Source organism: Marmota flaviventris, chromosome 5, assembly GCF_047511675.1.
Source record: "Marmota flaviventris isolate mMarFla1 chromosome 5, mMarFla1.hap1, whole genome shotgun sequence".
NCBI lineage: Eukaryota > Metazoa > Chordata > Mammalia > Rodentia > Sciuridae > Marmota > Marmota flaviventris.
Window position 1 is genome coordinate 74,897,683 of NC_092502.1, and position 25,123 is coordinate 74,922,805.

The 25,123-nt window shown below is 34.5% G+C and overlaps 1 protein-coding gene across 1 annotated transcript in view; it reads left to right on the forward strand.

Moving 5' to 3' along the window:
* Nucleotides 1–25,123, forward strand: part of Tmem232 (transmembrane protein 232) — a 217,587-nt gene that overhangs the window by 76,286 nt on the left and 116,178 nt on the right. Inside the window, exon 10 of the mRNA XM_071612810.1 lies at nt 13,891–14,069. Within this exon, the coding sequence (XP_071468911.1) occupies nt 13,891–14,069 (179 nt within the window). The remainder of the gene's footprint in view (nt 1–13,890; nt 14,070–25,123) is intronic.

Below are 25,123 nucleotides of genomic sequence, written 5' to 3' on the forward strand. Positions count from 1 at the left end.
GCAGAGGGGAATAGTTTCAGTTCTGAATGAGTGATAATAGCTGGAAATTTTAAGTATGAGGTGAAGGAAGAATAGCTTCTCTGGCCAAATACACTACTCACTTGTATTTCCATTTTTCCAACCATGAATAGGAACTATACTTTGTGGTCTAATATTAGTTACATTTAACAAATAAGTGAAAATAAGTTACATTTAACAAATAAATGAAAAGCTGACCATTTTTACTTTGTTAACATCAACACTGCTTCAGCAACCAAGGCTTAATCTGTGGTCTGTAGAACACTACTATTAACTATAAAGGTCAGAACTCACCCTCCAAATTTACTCGAGGATTTTCAGAAAGTCCAAAATAATCAGGATAATGGGTTACCAGCATTTGGAATTTTTTTTTTCTAAAAAATGTTGTTACTCTTCTCAAGATGTTTTGTTGTCATTTCTATGAATGAAATAATCAATCTAACCTTGTCCATATTTAAACTAAAAGGATCTGCCACCTTGTTCTGTTTATTTGCTGATATTATCACTGCTATGCCTTTAGTTGAGAGAGACTGAAATAACATGCTGGATTAATCAAAATGCTTTCACCATGTAAGATCTTCACCTACTTAAAAATAGGAGTTGAAAATAAGGGAGTTGAAAATCTTATATGTGCTTTTGAAACATGAACAAACAAATTATCCCATTTGATTCAATTGTCTAAAACCCTTTGACAGCTGAACACAGAGGGAAAAGATCCATGAACTAGAAACAATGCAATATTTCTTAAGTATTTAAGATACTAAAGTTAATCCCAACATACCATTTTAAAAAACAAATTTTTGTAACAATGTATCTTAGTACAGAATAAAAAGGGATTTAGGCTTCCTGTTCAAATTAAGAAACTGATATATGTACATTAATAAAAATAACTCACTAGATACTTGTAACTTCCTATGTTGTATGATGTAGAATTATATTAAGATCCTCCAGTGTGCTTCAGAATGATTTTTTCTCATATTTAATATGATCCAGAAATGAATATTAATATCCTAACACCACATTTCTTTTTACCCTCCCATCCATTAAGAATAACTTGATAATATGTTCATAGATAGAGAAATTTCTAATTTGATCTAATACATTATTCCTGCATTTGGTCCAGACATTTCTTAAGATTTTTGAGTGAAGAGCTATTTCAACCCTATGGTATGATTTATGTAAAGATACACACACAAACGCACACACACACACACATATCATTTCACATTTTTAGTACTTACCTTTAATAGTCGTTATATTCTTTTTTAAAGAAATATTTTATGAGTACAGCCTGAAAACTATTCTTTTAACAGATTTTCAGTGTACAATGCAGTATTGTTATATATAGGCATAATGGTGTACAGCAGATATCTGCAGTGTATTCATTCATCCTATATAACTAAAAGTTCATCTTTTATAGTCATTGTATTCTTTCGTAAAATATATTTTAGGAGTACAACCTGAGAACTACTCTTTTAATGGAGTTTTACATTTACAATAGAGTGTTATTATATATAGGCACAATGGCTTACAGCAGATCTCTAAAACTTATTCATCTTGCATAACTGAAATTTTACAGCCATTGAGTAGCAACTCTCCCATTAGTGCAACACTTGTAACCACCATTCTCCTCTTGGCTTCTTTGAGTTTCACACACCTCATATAAGTGGAATCATGTAGTGTTTGCCCTTCTGTGACTAGCTTAATTCACTTGTCTTGAAGTCATCAAAGTTTATTTATGTCATTGCATATTGCAGGATCAATGAACATGAGAATGCTAAAATCTGTCAAGAACCAGGTTCTAATTCATTTGTATAAACATCCAGAAGTAGGATAGCTAATCATATGGCAGTTGGTTTTCATTTTTGGAGGATATGCCATATTGTTTTCTATAGTAGCTGACCATTTTGCAATCCCATCATCAGTATAAACAATTTCTAACTTCTTTACACCCCTGTCAGCACTTATCTTTTGACTTTGAACATCTTTTCATATACCTGTTGGCCATTTGTATGTGTTCTTTAGAGAAAGATCTTTTAAAATCCTTTATTCATTGTTTTTAATCAGGCAATTAGGGAGGTTTTGCTATTGAGTTTTAGGAGTACCTTATACGTTTTGGAGAATAACCCTTTAGTATATATGTGGTATGTGAATATATTCTTCCACTTTTTAAAAGAATGTCTTAAATGTGATTTTGTTTCCACTATTCTCATTATGTTTAACTTTTTTCTTGGGATTATGGATTCAGTTTCGCAAAAGGTTGCTACAGTTCCAGGCATCATATCTGCTTCTAAATCACTAGCCATTGTGTTATTTGTATTTTCAATACTCTTTTCACTTATTTCTTTTAGTTGTGAATAACCATGAATGTAAATTATTATCATTATGTTAGACCTTACCCATTTTTATTTAAAAATTTTTCTGATACATGACAACATAAAAATGGAACATTTTTGTGGTGTACCATCAGATGTCTTGATACATGTATGAATTGTACAATGTTCAAATCTGGGTCAACAAACATATCTCTTCAACATCATTTATAGTAAAAACATTAAAATCGTTTCTTCTGGCTCTTGAAATAAGCAGTATATTATCATAATATATGTTCACCTTACTATGCAAATGACAAACCAGAACTTTTTATTATCTTGTTATAACTTGGTACCTATTGATCATTTCCCAACTCTGCCCACTCTCCCCAGCCCCTGGTAAGCACCATTCTACTCTCAGCTTCCATGACATCAATCTTTTTAGATACCTCATATTAGTGAGACTATGCAGTACTTGTCTTACTGTGTCTAACTTATATTATTGAGCATACTGATCTCCAGTTCAATTCATGGTGTTACAAATTACAGGATTTTATTCTTTTTAATAACTGAATAGTATGCCATTGTCTATATGTACTACATTTTCTTTATTCATTCATCATTTGATGGATACTTAGGTGGTTTCCACTTTATGGCTATTGTGGATATGTTGCCACAGATGTATTCTTCAATATATTGATTTATTTTCCTTTGGATATATACAGCAGTGGAATTGTTTGATCACCTAGCAGTTCTTACATTTTTGAGGAACCTCCATAATATTTTCTAATTCTGTACTAATTTTCATTTACATGGTGTACAAGAGACCACTTTTCTTCAATCCTTACCAGCACTGTTATCTTTAGTCTTTTTGATGTCATTTTTATTGGGATAAGGTGATACCTTACTGTGGTTTTGATTTGCATTTCCCTGATGATTAGTGAGATTGAACATTTTTTTTCAATATACTCATTGACCAATTATGTTTTCTCTTAAGAAATACCTGTTTTATCTATTGCCTGTTTTGTTACAAAATTATTTGTTGTGTTGGATTATGTATTTTTTTTTTTTTGCTATCAAGTGTTTGGAGTTACCTACATACCCTATCATATGTATAATTTGCAAATATTCTCTCCCATTCTGCAGGATGTCTCTTTACTCTGATGATTGCTTCCATTGCTGTGCAGAAGATTTTCATTTTGGCATAGTTCTACTTGCTTATTTTTGTTTGTTGCCTGTGCTTTGGTGTCTCTGAAATCTTTGCTCAAACAAATGTCAACCAGAATTCCCCATTTCTCCTCAGAAGTTGTAAAACTTCATATTTTATGTTTGTCTTTAATCTATTTTGATTAGATTTTTGTAAATGATTCTAGTATATGTATAGAATAAAGGTCCAATTTCATCCTTTTACATGTGGATAACTAGTTTTTCCAGCACCATTTGTTGAAAAGACTGTTCAATACCCCATTGGTCTTTCTGTCAGTCTTTAGGCCAATACCATAAATATAACATAGTTTCATATGATGAGATTAAAAGTGCTTTTTTTTCTACAATTTTTTTAGGTTTTTAGAAGAATTTGTATTAATTTTGCTTTGAATTTGTGGTAGAATTTGCTAATGAAATCATCTGGTTTGGGGTTTTTCTTTGGTGTGAGGTTACAGAACTGTTCAGATTTTATTTCTTTGATTCTCTCTTGGTAAGTTGTGTGTTTCTGGAGCTGTATTTATTTCATCCAGGTTGTCCAGTCAGTATATAATAATTTTTCATAGTAGGCTCTTCATCCCTTTTATTTCTGTGGCATCATTTGTAATATATCCTCTGTCATCTTTTATTTTATCTGCGTCCTTTTCTTGGTCTAGCTAAAAGTTTGTCAATTGTGTACGTGTTTTCAAAAACTTAGTTTGGTTGATTTTTTTAAAAATTTCTATTCTCTATTTCTTCATTTTCTTCTGTTAATTTTGACTTTTGTTTATTTATCCCCTTCTTATTTCTTTTTTTAAATTAAATTGTTTATTTAATTAGGTAAATATAACTGCGGAATGCATGTTGATTCATTGTACACAATTGCAGCACAACTTTTCATTTCTCTGGTTGTACACAACGTAGTGTTGCACCATATGTTCAGTCATACATGTACGCAGGGTAATGATGTCCATCTCATTTCACCATCTTTCCCTTCTTGTTTCTTGGAAAGTTAACTTAGATTGTTTCAGGTCTTTTTTCTTTTTAAATATAAACATTTATCACAATAAATGTCCCTCTTACAACTGCTGTTGCACCATTTATAAGTTTTAGAGTACTGTGTATTTTGTTTAGCATGTCCCAACATATTTGTAGTTTCCCATTTGATTTTTTTCCAAGACCCAGTTATTTCCCAAAAGTGTATTTTAGTTCATATAAATTTGCAAATTTTCTAGTTTTTTTCTGCTATTAACTTGTAATCTCTTCCATGCTGTTGGAAAAGGTAGTATGATTTTGTTATGATCTAAAGAGTCCTTGGGGATTTTTTTTTTTAATGTACTTGAGAAGAATGTATATTGTACTGTTTGAGAATTCAATGTTCTCTATATGTCTGTGAGGTCTGCTAAGCCTTTACTGTTATTTAAGTCTGTTGTTTCATTGTTATTTTTTTAATTCTCTCTAATATTGAAAGGGAGATATTAAAATTTCTTACTATTTACTGTCTTGTCATTTTTTTTAGTCTGTCATCAGTATTTCCTTTATACTTTTGCATGCTCTGCTATTTTATATATATTTGTATATGTATTGATAACTATTACATCTTCCTAGTGGATTGTTCCTTTTACATTAAATAATGTACTTCTTCAACTCTTATGACTGTCTTTGACTTAAAAGTCAATCTTTTTCTGCTGTAAGTAGAGCCACCCTGGTTCTCTTTGGATACCATTTGCAAGTAATATATTTTTCCATGCCTTTACTTTCAGTCTATAAATTTTCTTAAAAATAAAGTGACTCTTTTGTAGGCAGCATATCTTTGTATCTTATTTTTATTAAGGCATTTTAATTATTCATAACATAGAGTTTCATTGTGGCATAGTTGTACATGCATATAGTATACTTTGATCATATCTACCCCCTTGCAACTCTCCCTACCCTTCCTTTCCTTTTTCCCCTTATCTTCTTCCTCTTCTCATTGGATCTTGATTTTATTCATCTATTCAGCCACCCTTTGTCTTCCAGTGGCATTTAGTTAATTTAAATTTGAGTAATTATTCATTTGAAAGGATTTATTTTTGTCATTCTTTTCCTTGTTTCTCTGTCTTTTCTTCTTTTTATCTTTGTGTGTGTGTGTGTGTGTGTGTGTGTGTTGATATACTTTGATTCTTTTCTCTAATTCTTTTGTGTGACTTCTATAAGTATTTTCTTTGAGGACACAATGGGGGCTATTTAAAATATCTTATAACTGTCTATTTAAGTTGATAACAACTTAACTTCAATCTCATAAAAATTAGAATATTTTTCTTGACCTTCTATGGACTGTAATCACATAATTAATATTTCTTTATATTGCACATCTATGAACATATGTTTAATTTTTTATAATTCTTTTAACTCTTATGATAGAATTAACATTAATTTTATCATTACCATTAGGGTAATATGCTATTCTACCTTTGCACATTTATTGACCTTTACCAATGAATTCTGTTCTTTTTTATGCTGTCATATTGCTGTTTTGCCTCCTTTTGTTTCAAGTTGAAGATCTCCCTTTAGCAATTCTAGTAGTAAAATGTGCTCCTACAACTTGTTTTTCTAGAAACTCTATCCTTCATTTTTAAAGTGAAGTTTTGTTAGGTATAGTACTCTTAATTGGCCGGGGTTTTCCCCTCAACATCTTAACTATATCATTCCAGTCCTTTCTGACCAGCAAGGTTATTACTAAAAATTCTGCCGATAGTCTCATGTAGGATCCCTTATACATAACAATTTATTTTCTCTTGCTTCTTTGAAAATTCTGTCTATGGCTTTTAAAAATTTGAATAGAATGTGTCTTGGTGTGAATTTCTAATTTTGGGTCATTTGGGCCTCCTGAATCTGGATGTCCATTTTTTCCCTACACTTGGGAATTTTTCAATTGGTTGTTCCTTTCTGGTTGTATGGTGCTATGCTTTGGAGGTAGGGGTTATGGCACAAGGGTGTTTCTGCTTTTCCTACCATATTTGGAATGGCTAGATATATGCTTACCAAGTGTACAGACATCTTCGTACTAGTTTCTGGATGACACTGGGACTAGATCCATGTGTTCATATTGAATTGGAATATCCACATATTGGGGAAGAGTCCAGTACTTCCTATCCTGCCATCTTACTGATGTTATCAATCATATTTCACTTTTTAAAGACATTCCAAGTAGGTATCAAATGGGAGGAATGATAAAAGTCTCTAAACAGGTTGATGGATGAGAAATTTAGGTACAGAAATCAGGAAAAGTAATGCCAAAATAGTGCTAAAGGATGCAGTTTTAGGTGAAGATATGGACACTGTACTAGACTTGGTGTCAGAAATTTGGGATGCCAGAAACTTGTGATGAATCACAGCTCAGTTTTCAAGTTCTGGATGAATTTAAGTAACTTACCATATCTCTCAGAAATTTAGTTTCTTCAACATTGTGGGTTTTAAAAGATTTTTTTTGTATATAACATAGGTATTTACAAATATACAATTATTATTAATTTTTTAAGTATCCAAGATCATCCTTGTTATTTTTTGTTGTTGTGGCCCTTGGAAGACAAAAATCTGTGAAAATTATCTGCTGCTATTAAGATAAGTTATATTTCTTTGTGGTATAATTTAAATTAAATGAAATTTAAAATAAATCCAAGAGTCAGAAGTCTGATATTTCTTTAGTTAATTTATAAAAATCACAGTTGGTCTTGAACAACAACAACACAAAAGAACTACGTTTATCCTTGATTCTCAGTTATGACTCCAGAAATAATTATTTTTAATTAGCAGATTTCCATAATTGACTGTTGGAAAAGATTATGAAATTTTAAGAAAACAAATTCTGTTCAATTACTTAATTATTCATGAACATTTTGACATCTTACTTGACATCCTGTTTCAATCAACTACCACATTCTAATAAAAGAATCATTTGATATTTTGTCTTTGGTTTTCAATGTTACCTGCAAAAAAGTGGGCATTTATTAATAACTTAGTTCTCTTTAATTTATTCAATTTATTATGTTGGGTATTTGTTTAGTGTTTATAGTAAAACAAATGTACCTGATCTTGCCCAGAACTCCCATTGTGATTATATATGCAAAATGACTCTTACTAATATTTACATATGGTTGTGTTATGTACATATAAAATATATAATTATAGATATATCGTCCTCATTTTCTAAGTCTAACACGATTCTAAAAATAAAGAGTGCCCTAGATTTTCTGCTCACCCTATTATGGATCCAAAATACTTTTCCAATTTTTCTACCAGTCTTTGTCTCTAATATTATCTCCTGTGAATTGTGGGAAACCTTAGGACTACCCTGTCTTTTGGCAGTAACTGTAAGTTTCGGGATTCCTGAGATGACCATCATGTTTGATAATTTTTTGAAAAGACTCCCTAAAGATAGCAAAGCCATTTTACTCCTGATATGGTTTCTGACTATGAAAGTACACAGATTAAAACCAGCCAAGGAAAGTGGTGTGTATGGCAGCGTCAAGGACATTTCCAAGCATAGAGCTTCCCATGGTCCTCCGCCAATGCATGGAGAGCGTTTTCTTCTTCTAGTAATGATATATGTAAAACACATAGAATACTCATACAAAAGATCACTCAAGATTTTGTATCTATGATTTTTATTGGGGATCTGCCAAACATGCATTTGGTTGACTACATGCTACATGACTGGCCCTCATTGTTGCTCCTCTCAGAGGTTGAGCTAATTCCATGTGACCCAAGCCATCCCCACCAGAAATCACATTTTTATTACAAACTATCTATCAAGAGTCAAAGACTCCAAGGGAAACAAAGACATTTTTATCAGGAAGAGCATTCCAAGACCTATGAGGTCAATTCTTATAACCAGACCAAGTACAAAGGCCAGTCCTTCCTTTAGTTGAGGTTAATTTTTTAGTTATATGTCCCAAGTCCAAGCCATCATCATTTGTTTCTAGATTACTTCAAAAAGTTGAACATCTCCTTGTTCTTCTCTTATGCCCACTGAAATCCATTTTCTACCAAAAAGCCAGAAAGATAAAGTAAGTTCATTTCCCCCCTTCTTTAAAATGCTGTGATACAAAGTAGAGATATATAGGATTAACAAGTCCAGAAATGTAATGTACAACATGAGGATGCTAACAAAATCATATTGTGTATGGGGGGGGAAAACTTACCTTTTGAAAGTATTCTACCAAGAGACAATTAGATTTTGGATACTATTTAGTAAATACCCTTGGTTTTGAATTAGTAAAAATAAAATGCTATGATAGCTTTTAAATATATTAATAATAAAATATTAATTACTTTCCATAGTATACAAATTGGCTCTGATCATTCAGAGTTTATCCATGTAAAGGACAAATGTATCTGATCTTTCCCAGAACCCCCAGCTATATCCATTCTCTCCTTTCTTTGCATTCAAACTATCATGCTATTCTAAGAGCAAAGTCGGTGCATTTTCTGACCCCCTGTTGAGAAGCATTTCCTCAGATCCTTGTTTGGTTAACTTTCCTTTATCCATCAGAGCTTATCCCAAATATTACCTCCTCATAGAAGTCTTTCTTTCACTATCTATAATAGCTTTTTCTTCTAGTTATTGCTGGTCACATCACCATCTTCCATTATTCTCATAACACTTATTATGAATGGATATTTTTTAATATACTTTTTTAGTTTCTGTCTTTCTCAACCAAAATTAAATATCCCCAAAGCAGTAATGTTGCTTTCTCTTTGGTACAAAGAACAGTAGGTGTTTGTTAAATGCATGGCTGGATGACTGGTTCTTGTCCAACTCTGGTCATTGATCTGCTTCCTTTCATGCAACGTGGCATTTCATACAGTGTTTTGAACCACAGCTGACATTCCAGTTACCTTTCAGTGACACTTTTGATTCTGTGGTGTCAAATTATATTTGTCAAAATTGTAAAAGCTTTTGTCATTTATGCACATTCATATGAGTAGAAATGTTTATATTTCATGTCCACTGAATATTTGCAATCTATACATCTAATGTGGCAATTAAATGCTACCAAGGAATACAACCACTAATATGTAGCATTGTTACCAGAAAAGAGTCACAGTATTGGTTTTCAAATAGAATAGTTTCTTAATAAATTCCTAAGAATTTATTATTTTGGTTCAGCTTTTTTATTTCCTAGGATACTGTCTGCTTAGCTGTAGACACAGATCCTGTTTCTTGCAGTATATTTAAAGTGACGTCTTTGATAGCTGCCACAGGGTCACTGAAAGCAGAACAGAAGAGTGCCTTATGTTACAGCTTGGTCCCTGGATGAGGAACTTCAGAGCAGGCATGCTTCTCAGCAAATGTCTAGACGTGCAAATGAGAACACGGTCTACTTTTTATGACAGTTGCAACACACACCATCTGTCTTTATAAGGTTTTTTTCTTCATTTACTGTCAATCAATTAGATTCTCCCTACAAATATTATTCATCAGCTGTATTTCACTGGTGTTTAAGTCAACAGGTGAACAGGTCACTTTTAGACTCATAAAAAGAATGTTCAAAGAAATTGTGAGACTGAGACATAATTATCAGAGAGTATCTAACGGCTCAACATTGGTCCTGCAAATTCTAAAATCAAATTATACCAGTTTGATAATTAAACAGTTGTGGTTTTATCAAACATTAATCTTCAAACAAATTTAAAATATATGGACGGAAGGTGGTTTGTATGTACTTTAACGATTCTTGTCAATGTAAAGATGTTGGGAGTATCTAAATAAAAGAGAAATGAGTTAAAATGCACAGTATGTTTTATTTATAATATTGTTTGAAAGCTATTTTACTGAAGCTCACAATTCCAGTATTATTCATTTAAAAACTCAAAATTATTTCTCACTCATATTGAATTCAGGCATTATGTTTCACTAATGCTTCACAAATCAATACCCTCACTCTTACTATTTTACTTGCATTTCAGCCATGTTGTAACAAGCTACAGATTATTAAAAATTGTATTCTCTCATACCCATGCCACACTTTCCACATTTTTATTTCCTTTGAACAAACTGTCTTATCTTCACAATCTCCTCATTTTTTAAAGTGGTTTCATTATTGTTTGAGTCTCCTGAGCTTCAACGCGAACTTCTCCTTTGCCTTTCATTCCCTCTTCTCCCTCATAGCAAGAAGTCTTATTAGACCTTCGCCACGGTATCTTAAGTTTGTCCCTTCCTTTCTAGTCTCCTGCTGCTCATCATAGTGAAGACATAGATTACCTCATAAAACTCCCATATAGGCTTCCCAGTTTATTGCTTGAATAGACTAGACGTAACACTGCATTGAGCAGGAATAACATTACTCCTTTGCTCAAACATCCATCATTTAATCTGACCCCATTTATCCTGAGCTATCGAATCTCAAGTATTTTAATAAGAACTCTCCACTCAAGCTCAATTTGAGATACCCACTATCATCTTCTCTTGTCTTTCCTTACTGTTACCTCTCTGCTGGAAGTCCTATTACTGGTCCAACTGTTCTGATTTACTTAGCCCTGTTCCCATTTGTCCTTGAAAGCTCTGTGCTTTAAGAAACCCCTCAGTCCCAGGTAAATGGAGACACTTTTTTACTCTGTCTATTCCCCTCATTCAGTGGACATACTTTTAGAAATTAGATCTACTATGTTGCAGGCATTATGGTAAGTGCTAGGAGCGTAAGAGAGAATAAAATATAATCCCATCCTCCCATTGTTTAGAATCTGTGGGTGAAATAGGCAATTATAATATGATATGTTATTATCTAGTAAGTACAAGGGATGTAGCTAATAGCTAACCATGGACACAATTCTCTTTCAGAGAAGGCTTTTTAATGACAAGATGCAGAGGAATGGCTATAGTATAGTAATCAAAATATTTTTGGACAGAATGACTTCTGATTAAGTCAATGGAATAGTTTATATTAAGACTAGAAGATAGAATTAAGTGTGTATTCAAGAACTTCAATCTTTTTTTCTTAATGTAGTATATTTGCAAGTTGCGGGGAGAAATAAAAGAGTTGTAATATATGTATTTCAGAAAGATTAGAAAGACAGAGCCGTGATTGTCTGGCTATGCAATTTGGAATTTACATAGGGACAAAAGGCTATGGATAAGTTGTAAACAGGGAAGCAAAATGATAGATTTACAAAGTCATTTTTCACAACCTAGATTACCAATGGTGAAGCAGTCTGGACAAGACAGGAAGAGGAAAGCACAGACAGGAAGTTAGTATGTAATTATTCACAGTGCTAACATTTTCCAGGTGTCCACCCAGTGAAATATCCCTCAATGTCTTCCTCTGCTCTGTTTCCAAGTTTACCTCTTAGACAAGGTCTGACGAGGTCTCACCTTCTCTAAGTCCCTTCCTCACTCTTCCAGCTCTCACTGATCCCTTGCTTTGGTAGATTGATTACCTTTTCATGAACTGTTGCCCTCTACCTTCTCATACAAATTATTCTGTTTCTAGACTTGTTAACTACTTGAAGCCACAGGTTATCTTTCTTTCATCCAAGGGCAAAGAAAGTATTTTAAAAATTAAATTCGTATTTCTTGATTAAATTTCATTTTCTAGCAAAAATGTTAATTACCAATCATTCAAATGAGGTATTTTTCATTTTTATATAATGTCAAATATTGCAGTACACCAGTTTTAATGAATGAAGTTGTTATGAAGAGAAAAATCACATTTCCCCAAGAACAAGCTGCTTCATTATAGCTTCATATTTGCATCTTTGACTCTCTCTTAAAGTACCAATGATAGAAAGGGTAGAAGGTACTTTAAGATTGGAAACTAGAAATATGCCTTCCTTCTCCATTTCTAAAACATGTACATATTTTCTCTTTTGCTTCCTCTTTCTACTTTCTAGTTTCACCCTTTTTTATGAATGGAATGGAAGGTGGGTTATGGAAAGGAAAGCACTTGTCTGAGTTAGAAAGAGTGTCCCTCATGGAACAAGATTATATGGCACTCACTTATCAGCTCTTTGATTCAAGGGAGGTTCATATGTTTATAGGTTAATATATTCTGATTTCTCATTCTAAAGACAACAAAATCTACATGGCAAGACTGTAGTGAGCACAAGAACTGGGGCAACTAGATGGCATTCCCATGCATGCTAGTTATAATAGTAATTATTATCATTAACTTTCATTTTTCTCATATTTATTTGGTGTATTAGAGTTGTATGTAACAGTGGGATTTGTTGCTACATATTTGTACATGCACATAATATAACAATATAATTTAGCCAAGATCATTCCCCAGTACATCAGATTGAATTAGGGAAAGTTGAGGATCTGGCTTTTCAAATTGTGCTTACATTCTTATGCAAGGAGGATATTGATGATTCCCAGTGTTACACGGACTATAACCAGTACTTTCTGGAAAAGTGCAACATGAATTTTAATGGGCTTTTAAGCCCTTCTAACCTTCCTCTCTCAGCATTTTATTGCTCTTGTTCTTCAAATAGGCTTAGTATTTTCACATTGCTCTTTGACTAACATAAGTTTTTTCTCCCCTTTGAGGACTGTATTATTTTATTCCTCTTATTTATGTATTCTATCTGTACCTAAACCAGAATTATCTTTTCCTGAATATTACTGCATAGCAGTATACTATAGCTATGCAAGAAATATTTAAGATAAAGAGTAAATACTTAAGATAAAGAGTAAATAGAAACTTCTTCCTCCTTTCTGTAAGATGAGTACATATTTTGAAAGTGGAACTTCATGATATATATATAAATTGCTAATTGTTACAAAAAGTTTTAAAGGGAGGTGTCTTAGATATTTTTAATCTTCTTTACACTCAGTATTCTTTTCTCCTATTCCAATTTATTTATGTCCTTATTATCTAAAAAAATCTTCCAAATAATAATTGCATCAGTAATTTCTTTTTGCCTTTTGCATTATTTTAAGTTTTCTTCTTGGTTCAAATGCCAAGTTTAATAGAGCTTTGTTATTTTATTGTTGTTGTTTTACAATGGCAAGTGATTTTTTTCCTTTTCCCCTGATTTATTCTAAAAATTCACTCTGGTAGATTATGTGTTTATCCTGCCTTAAGCACATTCCTCTTCACTTGAATTTTAAGGACTTGTTTTTCCATGTGGTTCACAGTTTACCCATGCATATTCTAATTTATGAGGTGTAGTAGTTGGGTACAGTTGATATTTTCAAATGGTTAGGATGTGAGATATTGTGTGCTGTCATAAGGGAATAAAATCAGTTAAGGGTCAAAAATTTCCAAAGCTTGTAATTTCAGGCTTTATACTATTATTATGAATTTTGGTAAAATTGTTTTTTTCCCCCACCTAGCTATACTCCAGTAAGGTGAATAAAATAAAAACTTTACAAAGAATGTTTCTATTTCAACAGGTCACCAAGTGGTCTTTGTTGGATACTATGGCTTAGTGTATAACATGGTGAAAATGTTGTGGGAACTTAGGGATGATGAGGAACAAGATGGATTTAGAAACACGATATGGAAAACATTACAAATAACAAAGGATTATGAGAAAGATGAACGAATCCAAAATGCAATCAACATAGCCCAGGTAAGAAAAAACACTGCTTGAAAAATTGATGCTTCTATCATCAGTTATCTTGCTTGTTAATTTATTCTTTATGCAAAGAATGAACAAAAAATGTTCACATTCAGTGGGTATTGGTGATTCACAGTGGAGAATACCGTTTCTAAAATTGAACATTGCCCTATATTTCTTTTTCTTTTTCTTTTTTTACAATTTTATAGACTACAGTTTCTGACGAAACAAATAATAGAATAAAAAGCACAACCAAATAATGCGTTTTTTGTTTGTTAGTTTGTTTTGGTACCAGGGATTGAATTCAGGGACTCTTCACCACTGAGACACATTCCCAGCCCTTTTATTTTTTTTCTTTTTAATTTTGAGACAAGGTCTTGATAAATTGCTTAGTGCTTCACTAAGTTGCTGAGGCTGGCTTTTTTTCCTTCTTAGATATACATGACAATAGAGTGCATTTTGACATATTGTACATACATGGAGTTTTATCCTAATTATGGGTTAGGGTTAGGGTTAGGGTTAGGGTTAGGGAATTATCCTAATTAGGACCCCATTCTTGTGTTTGCATATGATGTGGAGTTAGACTGGAGGTATAATATTCATTTATGAACCTAGGAAAGTTATGTGTGATTTATTCTACTGTTTTTCCTCTTCCTATCCTCTTCCTTTCCCTTCATTTCCGCTTTGTCTAACCCACTGAACTTTTATTCACCCCGATCCCCACACTTGTTGTGTGTTAGCATCCACATAACATTGAGCTATTTTTGTTTGAAGAGAGTTGAGCTGTAAATGGTGGCATAAAACCAGACCTCCAAAACCTTTAATGGAAACAGAATTAAATAAATTTAACAAATCTATAAAAATACCCATTAGCAGAGCTGCCAACCACGCCTGCAAGGTAGGCGGGCCTGTGACCCACCAGCAGAACAGGCGCAGTGGCCTGCTGAGGGGCAGAGCCGCCCCCTCCCCCAGCGCCTGCAAGGTGGGCGGAACTGTGACCACCGACAGAACAGGTGCAGCGGCCTGCTGAGGGGCAGAGCCGCCCCCTCCCCCAGCGCCTGCAAGGTAGATGGAACTGTGACCACCCACAGAACAGGCCCAGCGGCCTGCTGAGGGGCAGAGCCGCCCCCCCCCCCCCCCGCGCCTGCAAGGTAGGCGGAACTGTGACCACCGACGGAAAAGGCCCAGTGGCCCGTGGAGGGGCAGAGCTGCCAACCACGCCTGCAAGGTAGGCAGGCCTGCGACCCACCGGCAGAACAGGCCCAGCGGCCTGCTGAGGGGCAGAGCCGCCCCCTCCCCCTACACCTGCAAGGTGGGCGGAACTGTGACCACCGACAGAACAGGCCCAGTGGACCGCGGAGGGGCAGAGCCGCCCCCTCCCCCCGCGCCTGCAAGGTAGGCAGACCTGTGACCCACCAGCAGAACAGGCCCAGCATTCTGCGGAGGAGCAGAGCTGTCCCACGTGCCTGCAAGGTAGGCAGACCTGCGACCACCGACAGAACAAGCCTAGCGGCCCGCAGAGGGGCAGAGCCGCCGCCTGCGCCTGCAAAGTAGGCGGACCTTCTACCGACCGGCAGAACAGACCCAGCGGCCTGCCGGCGTGGTAGGCACATTGCCCCAATTGGGGGAGGGGCAGAGCCGCTAGCCACGCCTGCGAGGGAGACTTTGCAACTATACAAGAGCAATATAAATATATAGGGGGAAAATTCAATAGCACAACAGTTTCACCAAGCAGAAAGAAACGCGAACAGTATGAAGAGACAAGGAAAGAAAGGACCACAAGCAATGCAGGTCAACTCAACGTTAGAAGAGGTAATATCTGCAGCAGATGGAATGTCAGATAAAGAATTCAGGAGATAGGATATACATGCTTCAGATGATCTGGAGTCTCAAGGAAGACATCAGACAGCAAAATCAGACAATGAAAGAGCACTTCAACAATGAATTACATAAACAAATCCAAGAAGCAAAAGATCAACTATACAGGGAGATAGAGGTTATAAAAAACAAACAAACAGAAATCCTAGAAATGCAGGAAGCAACAAGCCAACTTAAAAACTCAATGGAGAATACTACCAGTAGAGTAGAACACTTAGAAGATAGAACATCAGACAATGAAGACAAAGTATTTCAACTTGAAAAGAACATAGACAGCTCAGCAAGACTGTTAAGAAACCATGAGCAGAACATCCAAGAAATATGGGATAACATCAAGAGACCAAATTTAAGAGTCATTGGGATACAGGAAGGGATAGAGTTTCAAACCAAAGGAATGAGCAATCTATTCAATGAAATAATACAAGAAAACTTCCCAGACTTGAAGAATGAGACAGAATCCCAAATCCTAGAAGCCTATAGGACGCCAAATGTGCAAAATCATAAGAGATCCACACCTAGACACATTATAATGAAGATGCCCAACATACAGAATAAGGAGAGAATTTTAAAAGCTACAAGAGAAAGGAAGCAGATTACATTTAGGGGTAAGCCAATCAGGATAACAGCTGATCTTTCAACACAGACTCTGAAAGCTAGAAGATCCTGGAATAACATATTTCAAACACTGAAAGAAAATGGGATCCAACCAAGAATTGTGTATCCAGTGAAATTAAGCTTCAGGATGGAAGATGAAATTAAAACCTTCCACGATAAACAAAAGTTAAAAGAATTTGCAGCTAGAAAACCATCTCTTCAAAACATCCTCGGCAAAACATTACAGGAAGAGGAAATGGAAAATAACAATGAAAACCAACAGTGGGAGGTAGGACACTAAAGGGGGGAAAATAATCAAAGAGGAAAACAAACCATGTTTAGTAACATAAATAAACAAATATGGCTGGAACAACAACCCATATCTCAATAATAAACCTAAATGTTAATGGCTTAAACTCACCAATTAAGAGACACAGGCTAGTAGAATGGATCACAAAACAAGACCCAACAATATGCTGCCTACAGTAGACGCATTTAACAGGAAAAGACATACATAGGCTGAAGGTGAAAGGTTGGGAAAAATCATATCACTCATATGGACTTCGGAAACAAGCAGGAGTGTCCATACTCATATCAAATAAAATAGATTTCAAGCCCAAGTTAATCAAAAGGGATAAAGAGGGACACTACATACTGCTCAAGGGAACCATACATCAACAAGACATAACAATCATAAATATATATGCTTCAAACAATGGTGCAGCTATGTTCATCAAACAAACTCTTCTCAAGCTCAAGAGTCTAATAGACCACCATACAATAATCATGGGAGACTTCAACACACCTCTCTCACCACTGGACAGATCTTCCAAACAAAAGTTGAGTAAGGAAACTATAGAACTCAATAACACAATTAGTAACCTAGACTTAATTGACATATATAGAATATACTACCCAACATCAAGCAGTTACACTTTTTTTCTCAGCAGCACATGGATCCTTCTCAAAAACAGATCATATATTATGTCACAGGGCAACTCTTAGACAATATAAAGGAGTAGAGATAATACCATACATCTTATCTGATCATAATGGAATGAAACTGAAAATCAACGATAAAAGAAGGAAGGAAAAACCATGCATCACTTGGAGAATGAACAATAGGTTACTGAATGATCAATGGGTTATAGAAGACATCAAGGAGGACATTAAAAAATTCTTAGAGATAAATGAAAACACAGAAACAACATATCGGAATCTATGGGACACATTGAAAGCAGTTCTAAGAGGAAAATTCATTGCTTGGAGTTCATTCCTTAAAAAAAGAAAAAACCAACAAATAAATGATCTCATACTTCATCTCAAAATCCTAGAAAAAGAAGAGCAAAACAACAGCAAAAGAAGTAGAAGGCAAGAAATAATTAAAATCAGAGCTGAAATTAATGAAATCGAAACAAAAGAAACAATTGAAAAAATTGACAAAACTGAAAGTTGGTTCTTTGAAAAAATAAATAAAATCGACAGACCCTTAGCCATGCTAACGAAGAGAAGAAGAGAGAGAACTCAAATTACTAGCATACGGGATGAAAAAGGCAATATCACAACAGACACTTCAGAAATACAGAAGATAATTAGAAATTATTTTGAATCCTTATACTCCAATAAATTAGAAGATAGTGAAGGCATCGATAAATTTCTTAAGTCATATGATCTGCCCAGATTGAGTCAGGAGGATATAGACAACCTAAACAGACCAATATCAATTGAGGAAATAGAAGAAACCATCAAAAGACTACCAACTAAGAAAAGCCCAGGACCGGATGGGTATACAGCAGAGTTTTACAAAACCTTTAAGGAGGAAATAAGACCAATACTTTTCAAGCTACTTCAGGAAATAGAAAAAGAGGGAGAACTTCCAAATTCATTCTACGAGGCCAACATCACCCTGATACCTAAACCAGACAAAGACACTTCAAAGAAAGAAAACTACAGACCAATATCTCTAATGAACCTAGATGCAAAAATCCTCAATAAAATTCTGGCGAATCGGATACAAAAACATATCAAAAAAATTGTGCACCATGATCAAGTAGGATTCATCCCTGGGATGCAAGGCTGGTTCAATATACGGAAATCAATAAATGTTATTCACCACATCAATAGACTTAAAAATAAGAACCATATGATCATCTCGATAGATGCGGAAAAAGCATTCGACAAAGTACAGCATCCCTTTATGTTCAAAACTCTAGAAAAACTAGGGATAACAGGAACATACCTCAATATTGTAAAAGCAATCTATGCTAAGCCTCAGGCTAGCATCATTCTGAATGGAGAAAAACTGAAGGCATTCCCTCTAAAATCTGGAACAAGACAGGGATGCCCTCTCTCACCACTTCTGTTCAACATAGTTCTCGAAACACTGGCCAGAGCAATTAGACAGACGAAAGAAATTAAAGGCACAAAAATAGGAAAAGAAGAACTTAAATTATCACTATTTGCAGGTGACATGATTCTATACCTAGCAGACCCAAAAGGGTCTACAAAGAAACTATTAGAGCTAATAAATGAATTCAGCAAAGTGGCAGGCTATAAAATCAACACGCATAAATCAAAGGCATTCCTGTATATCAGCGAGAAATCCTCTGAAATGTAAATGAGGACAACCACTCCATTCACAATATCCTCAAAAAAAAAATAAAATACTTGGGAATCAACCTAACAAAAGAGGTGAAAGACTTATACAATGAAAACTACAGAACCTTAAAGAGAGAAATAGAAGAAGATCTTAGAAGATGGAAAAATCTACCCTGTTCATGGATAGGCAGAACTAACATCATCAAAATGGCGATATTACCAAAAGTTCTCTATAGGTTTAATGCAATGCCAATCAAAATCCCAACGGCATTTCTTGTAGAAATAGAGAAACAATCATGAAATTCATATGGAAAAATAAAAGACCCAGAATAGCAAAAACAATGCTAAGCAGGAAGTGGGAATCAGGCGGTATAGCGATACCAGACTTCAAACTATACTACAGAGCAATAGTAACAAAAACAGCATGGTACTGGTACCAAAACAGGCAGGTGGACCAATGGTACAGAATAGAGGACACAGAAACCAATCCACAAAACTACAACTATCTTATATTTGATAAAGGGGCTAAAAGCATGCAATGGAGGAAGGATAGCATCTTCAACAAATGGTGCTGGGAAAACTGGAAATCCATATGCAACAAAATGAAACTGAATCCCTTTCTCTCGCCATGCACAAAAGTTAATTCAAAATGGATCAAGGAGCTTGATATCAAATCAGAGACGCGCCGTCTGATAGAAGAAAAAGTTGGCTACGATCTACATATTGTGGGGTCGGGCTCCAAATTCCTCAATAGGACACCCATAGCACAAAAGTTAATAACTAGAATCAACAAATGGGACTTACTCAAACTCAAAAGTTTTTTCTCAGCAAAAGAAACAATAAGAGAGGTAAATAGGGAGCCTACATCCTGGGAACAAATCTTTACTCCTCACACTTCACATAGAGCCCTAATATCTAGAGTATACAAAGAACTCAAAAAATTAGACAATAAGATAACAAATAACCCAATCAACAAATGGGCCAAGGACCTGAACAGACACTTCTCAGAGGAGGACATTCAATCAATCAACAAGTACATGAAAAAATGCTCACCATCTCTAGCAGTCAGAGAAATGCAAATCAAAACCACCCTAAGATACCATCTCACTCCAGTAAGATTGGCAGCCATTATGAAGTCAAACAACAACAAGTGCTGGCGAGGATGTGGGGAAAAGGGTACACTTGTACATTGCTGGTGGGACTGCAAATTGGTGCAGCCAATTTGGAAAGCAGTATGGAGATTTCTTGGAAAGCTGGGAATGGAATCACCATTTGACCCAGCTATTCCCCTTCTCGGTCTATTCCCTAAAGACCTAAAAAGAGCATGCTACAGGGACACTGCTACATCGATGTTCATAGCAGCACAATTCACAATAGCAAGACTGTGGAACCAACCTAGATGCCCTTCAATAGACGAATGGATAAAAAAAATGTGGCATTTATACACAATGGAGTATTACTCTGCATTAAAAAATGACAAAATCATAGAATTTGCAGGGAAATGGATGGCATTAGAGCAGATTATGCTAAGTGAAGCTAGCCAATCCCTAAAAAACAAATGCCAAATGTCTTCTTTGATATAAGGAGAGTAACTAAGAACAGAGTAGGGACGAAGAGCCTGAGAAGAAGATTAACATTAAACTGGGATGAGAGGTGGGAGGGAAAGGGAGAGAGAAGGGAAATTGCATGGAAATGGAAGGAGACCCTCAGGGTTATACAAAATTTCATACAAGAGGAAGTGAGGGGAAAGGGGAAAATAATACAAGGGGGAGAAATGAATGACAGTAGAGGGGGTAGAGAACGAAGAGGGGAGGAGAGGGGGGGGGATAGTAGAGGATAGGAAAGGCAGCAGAATACAACAGACACTAGTATGGCAATATGTAAATCAATGGATGTGTAACTCATGTGATTCTGCAATTTGTATACGGGGTAAAAATGGGAGTTCATAACCCACTTGAATCAAAGTGTGAAATATGATATATCAAGAACTATGTAATGTTTTGAACAACGAACAATAAAAAATTAAAAAAAAAAATACCCATTAGCAAGGAACGATTCCTCTACAGAACTCAAATTTGGTGGAAAGTGCTGGTAGACATGAAATTGGTGTTAGAGTGAAGTGAGATATCAAACCCCGATTCTTTTTCTCTCTTCAGAGAATTTGGTGAAAAACCTTGGAAAGTATGGAAGTTTTAAGGAGTAAAACACATACCTCTAATTTGAGGGTTGTTGCTAGGGCATGCAGTGGAAAGATGCATATAGAAGCACCTCACCACATCCTGCTCACAGCTGTCAGGAGGGGCTGTGGTTAGGATTCAAATCGGAGGGATAAGGGGATTTTCTATGATTTTTACCAAAATGAGGAATCCAGAAACATGTGTTCACTCTTGAGTGTGTCCTTCTTCTGTGGTTCAATGGGCAGAAATACCAGGAAGAAGGCTGAACACAGTCATATTATGATACTGGACCAGAGAAAGGCTAAAAGTGGCCCTAACTCCAGTTATTTCAACAAACATAAAAAATAAATAGGGAAAGTCAAAGGTCACTTTATTGATGTACCTCCTAGTTTTACAACTGTGTCCTGGCTTCTCACCCTGTTTGACAAATGTGTTTGGAAATGGAACTTTTATCACCTGGTTTTTAAGTTAAAAAATTTGAAGCACATCCTTTAGTTAGTGAAGGGACCCAAACATATTCCATTTTTGTTAGTATAGTAATGACACACTAAAGATGTATGTCAGTAAAGAAAATACAAAAGCATTTTTAAATTTTAAGATAAATTTATTTTTAACTAATATTGAAAAACATGAAAATTATACATATTAATGGGCAAGATCTGATATCTTGATACATATGCACATTGTGTAATATTTAAATCAGGTTAAACATATCTATCTCATCAAAACTGTGTCACTTCTTTATGATGAAAATATTCCAAATCCTTTCTTATAAGTTTTCAAAATATACAGGACAATATTTTTATCTAAAGTCACCCTGTTGTGCAGTAGCACATCAGAACTCCTTGTTCCTATTTAACTACCACATATTGACCAACATTCCCCCATGCCTCCCTTGCCCCCAAGAGGTAGTTTATTTCAATGTTATATGCTTATACCCTTAGTAGATGTTTTTTTATATTTATTTAACTAATAATTGCAAGTAAGCTCATTTTAAATATTAAAAGAAATACTAAGATCACCTCTAATGATTAAATTTAATATTTAAAAATTAATAACAATGTATAAAATATTAAAAATAAAAATTATTATTAAAATCAGTAAAACTTGGAAATTAAAACATGCCTTAAGAAATAATAGTAACAAGTATAAGAATAATTTTAGTAACCTATTTTTAAGCACTAGCCATTGTTTTAGGTGCTAGAAATACAGTGTAAAGAGCAGATATATATTCTCTTAATTATAGAGTTTGGTTTGGGGAAACTCACAGTTAAAATGTAACCCAACAAATTAAAATATAATTATTAAGTGGTGATAGCAGCTATGAAGAAAATGAAATAGAGCAAAATCCCTGGAATGTGATTGAGTCCGATCGGGGTAGATGCCCTGGCTGGAGTGTCAGCGAAGGCTCTCCAGATGGCAGTATTTGCAAGAACGAAACAGTGAGAGTGAAGTGGCCAGAAAAGCAGTAAATTCTGATAGAAAAGACTGCAGAAGCTCAGAGGCAAGAATTAGTTTGCTGTATTAAGAGATCAAGAAGGCCACTGTGTGCAGACTTTGAGAAGTGAAGGAGAGAAAGGCAAAAGAAGAGGATGGCTAGGAAGAAGTAAGATGGCTACAGAAGACAGAGAAGTAAGCTCTGGCAATAGTGTAAAAGCATTTCCAAAAAGAGAAAAAAGGAAAAAGAAAAAAGAAAGATATACTTTGTATACAACCAGAGATATGAAAAATTTGTGCTCTATATGTGTAATATGAATCACAGTGCATTCTGCTGTCGTATATAAATAAAAAATTAATAAAATAAATAAAATTTACAAAAATAAATACAAATGATTTTAAATATTGATTTATAATCTAGATGCAATAAAGGCTTTTGTAAATTTCAAAAAAGGAAGAAAGAAAGAATTTAAGTGGGAGATATCAAAACAATAAAGAAGTAACTCACTAAACATTAAGAAGCGTAAAACTGATACATCTTAAAATTGTTTCTTTGGGTAAAATAAAAATAATATGAAAAACTATTTGTATAGTAGATGAAATAATAGAAAAAAATTAAAAGAACATTTATTAGTCAAAATACAGAGGAGTAAAGGGAATATAACTATAAGAAAGTAATTGTAAAATAGTCATAAAATTATCATTGTGCAACTATATGCTAATATATTTCAAATATTGTTGCAATAAATGACTTTCTAAGAAAATTGATTGATGAAAAACAAGATTAAAGTATTCATTATTATCACTATAATTTACCATTGTTTTTGACACACTAATCTCTTGCCCTTATATATAAAAAATAATAGAATATTTGCCACACCATAGTCTTAGATTAGACTAGCAAAGCATTTAGGGACAGAAACAAAATAACAGAATTTAAATTCCAACTCAACATAGTCACTTTGGACCTAGACAAATTATCTGTCAAAATCTTAATTTTCTTATTTTTGAGATGGGTGCTCAGGGGCGCTAATACTATGGTATTTCACTGCATAATCATTTCAGATTTTGTCTTTATTTTTATTTTTGAAAAAAAGTGGGGTGTGACAATTAAGTGAAGCTTTTAAAAAATGTGCCAGTATTATTAAAAAATAATGTATTACTAAACTGCCTTTGGTGCAAGTTTAGGATGCATAGAATACTAGTAAATATATGTTAATGCAGTGGCAATGATTATGCAGTGAAATACAGTACTCACAGACAAGGTTAGTTACTAAAGGTAACCCAGGAGGCAGAAAATTGATAGAGAACACAGAACCTAGAACTAGGTCACCTGGGTGCATGTGGCAGCTCTACCACAGTAGCTAGGTGACCTTGGGCATCTTTGTGCCTCAGTTTCCTTCCCTGAAAATAAAACTTAATAATAATCTAGTACTAGACTTGTGATAATTGAGTTAACATTATAAAGCACTTAAAGAGTTTTCTAAAGAAAAAGACACTGAGATAAAAGTTATTATACTCTGTAGTACAATACTTCTAAATATTTCTAAAAATAGGATTTATTATGTAGCTGCTATAATGGAACTGGTAGCAGAAAAATTTTGCTTTAATAGAAAAAAATTCAACAGTATATGTTGGTATTTTCAGATGAAGAAATTAAAAATATCTGAATAATATTTTAAGGTAGTAAAGAATAAGTAAACTACAGAGCAAATTGATGAATTTCTCTTTTTTAAAAATTTGTTTTAATTAGTTACACATTTTAAGTTTTATTCTCAGGGAAGGAAAATGAGGCACAAGGACCTTGACATATCATACATTTGAATCAGATGGGATATAATTTCTCATTTTTCTGAGTATACAAGTTGCAGAATCACATTGGTCATGCAATCACATATATACACACAGTAATAATAATGTCTGTTTCATTCTACTATCCTTCCTCTCTCCCCATCCCATCCCCTCCCCTCCCATCACTTCTCCCTCCCTAATCTAAGGTAACGCTATTCTTTTTTTTTTTCTCTCACATCTTCATACATGTATTTTGTATAATGATGGGGGTCTCCTTCCACCATCCATGCAATTCTCCTTCTCCCTCCCTTTCCCTCCTGTCATTGCTAACTGGACAGTCTTCAAGTTGTTGCCAAACTATGAGACCACAGGCTTAAAAAAAGTTTACAGCACTTATGGAGTAAACATGTTTTGGGGGTCTCACAAATGGCTTTATTTATCTGTTTCCAAAATAGGTGAGGCAAAACTTGATTGGTATTGGTATGGTTTTTTTAGTGTGAATTATTAGTTTTAGATTTTAAAATGACTGAATGCTATGTGTAAAAAGTCTCATGGTCCTTCAGCTTTTATCTCCAGGCAATGGGAATGGAT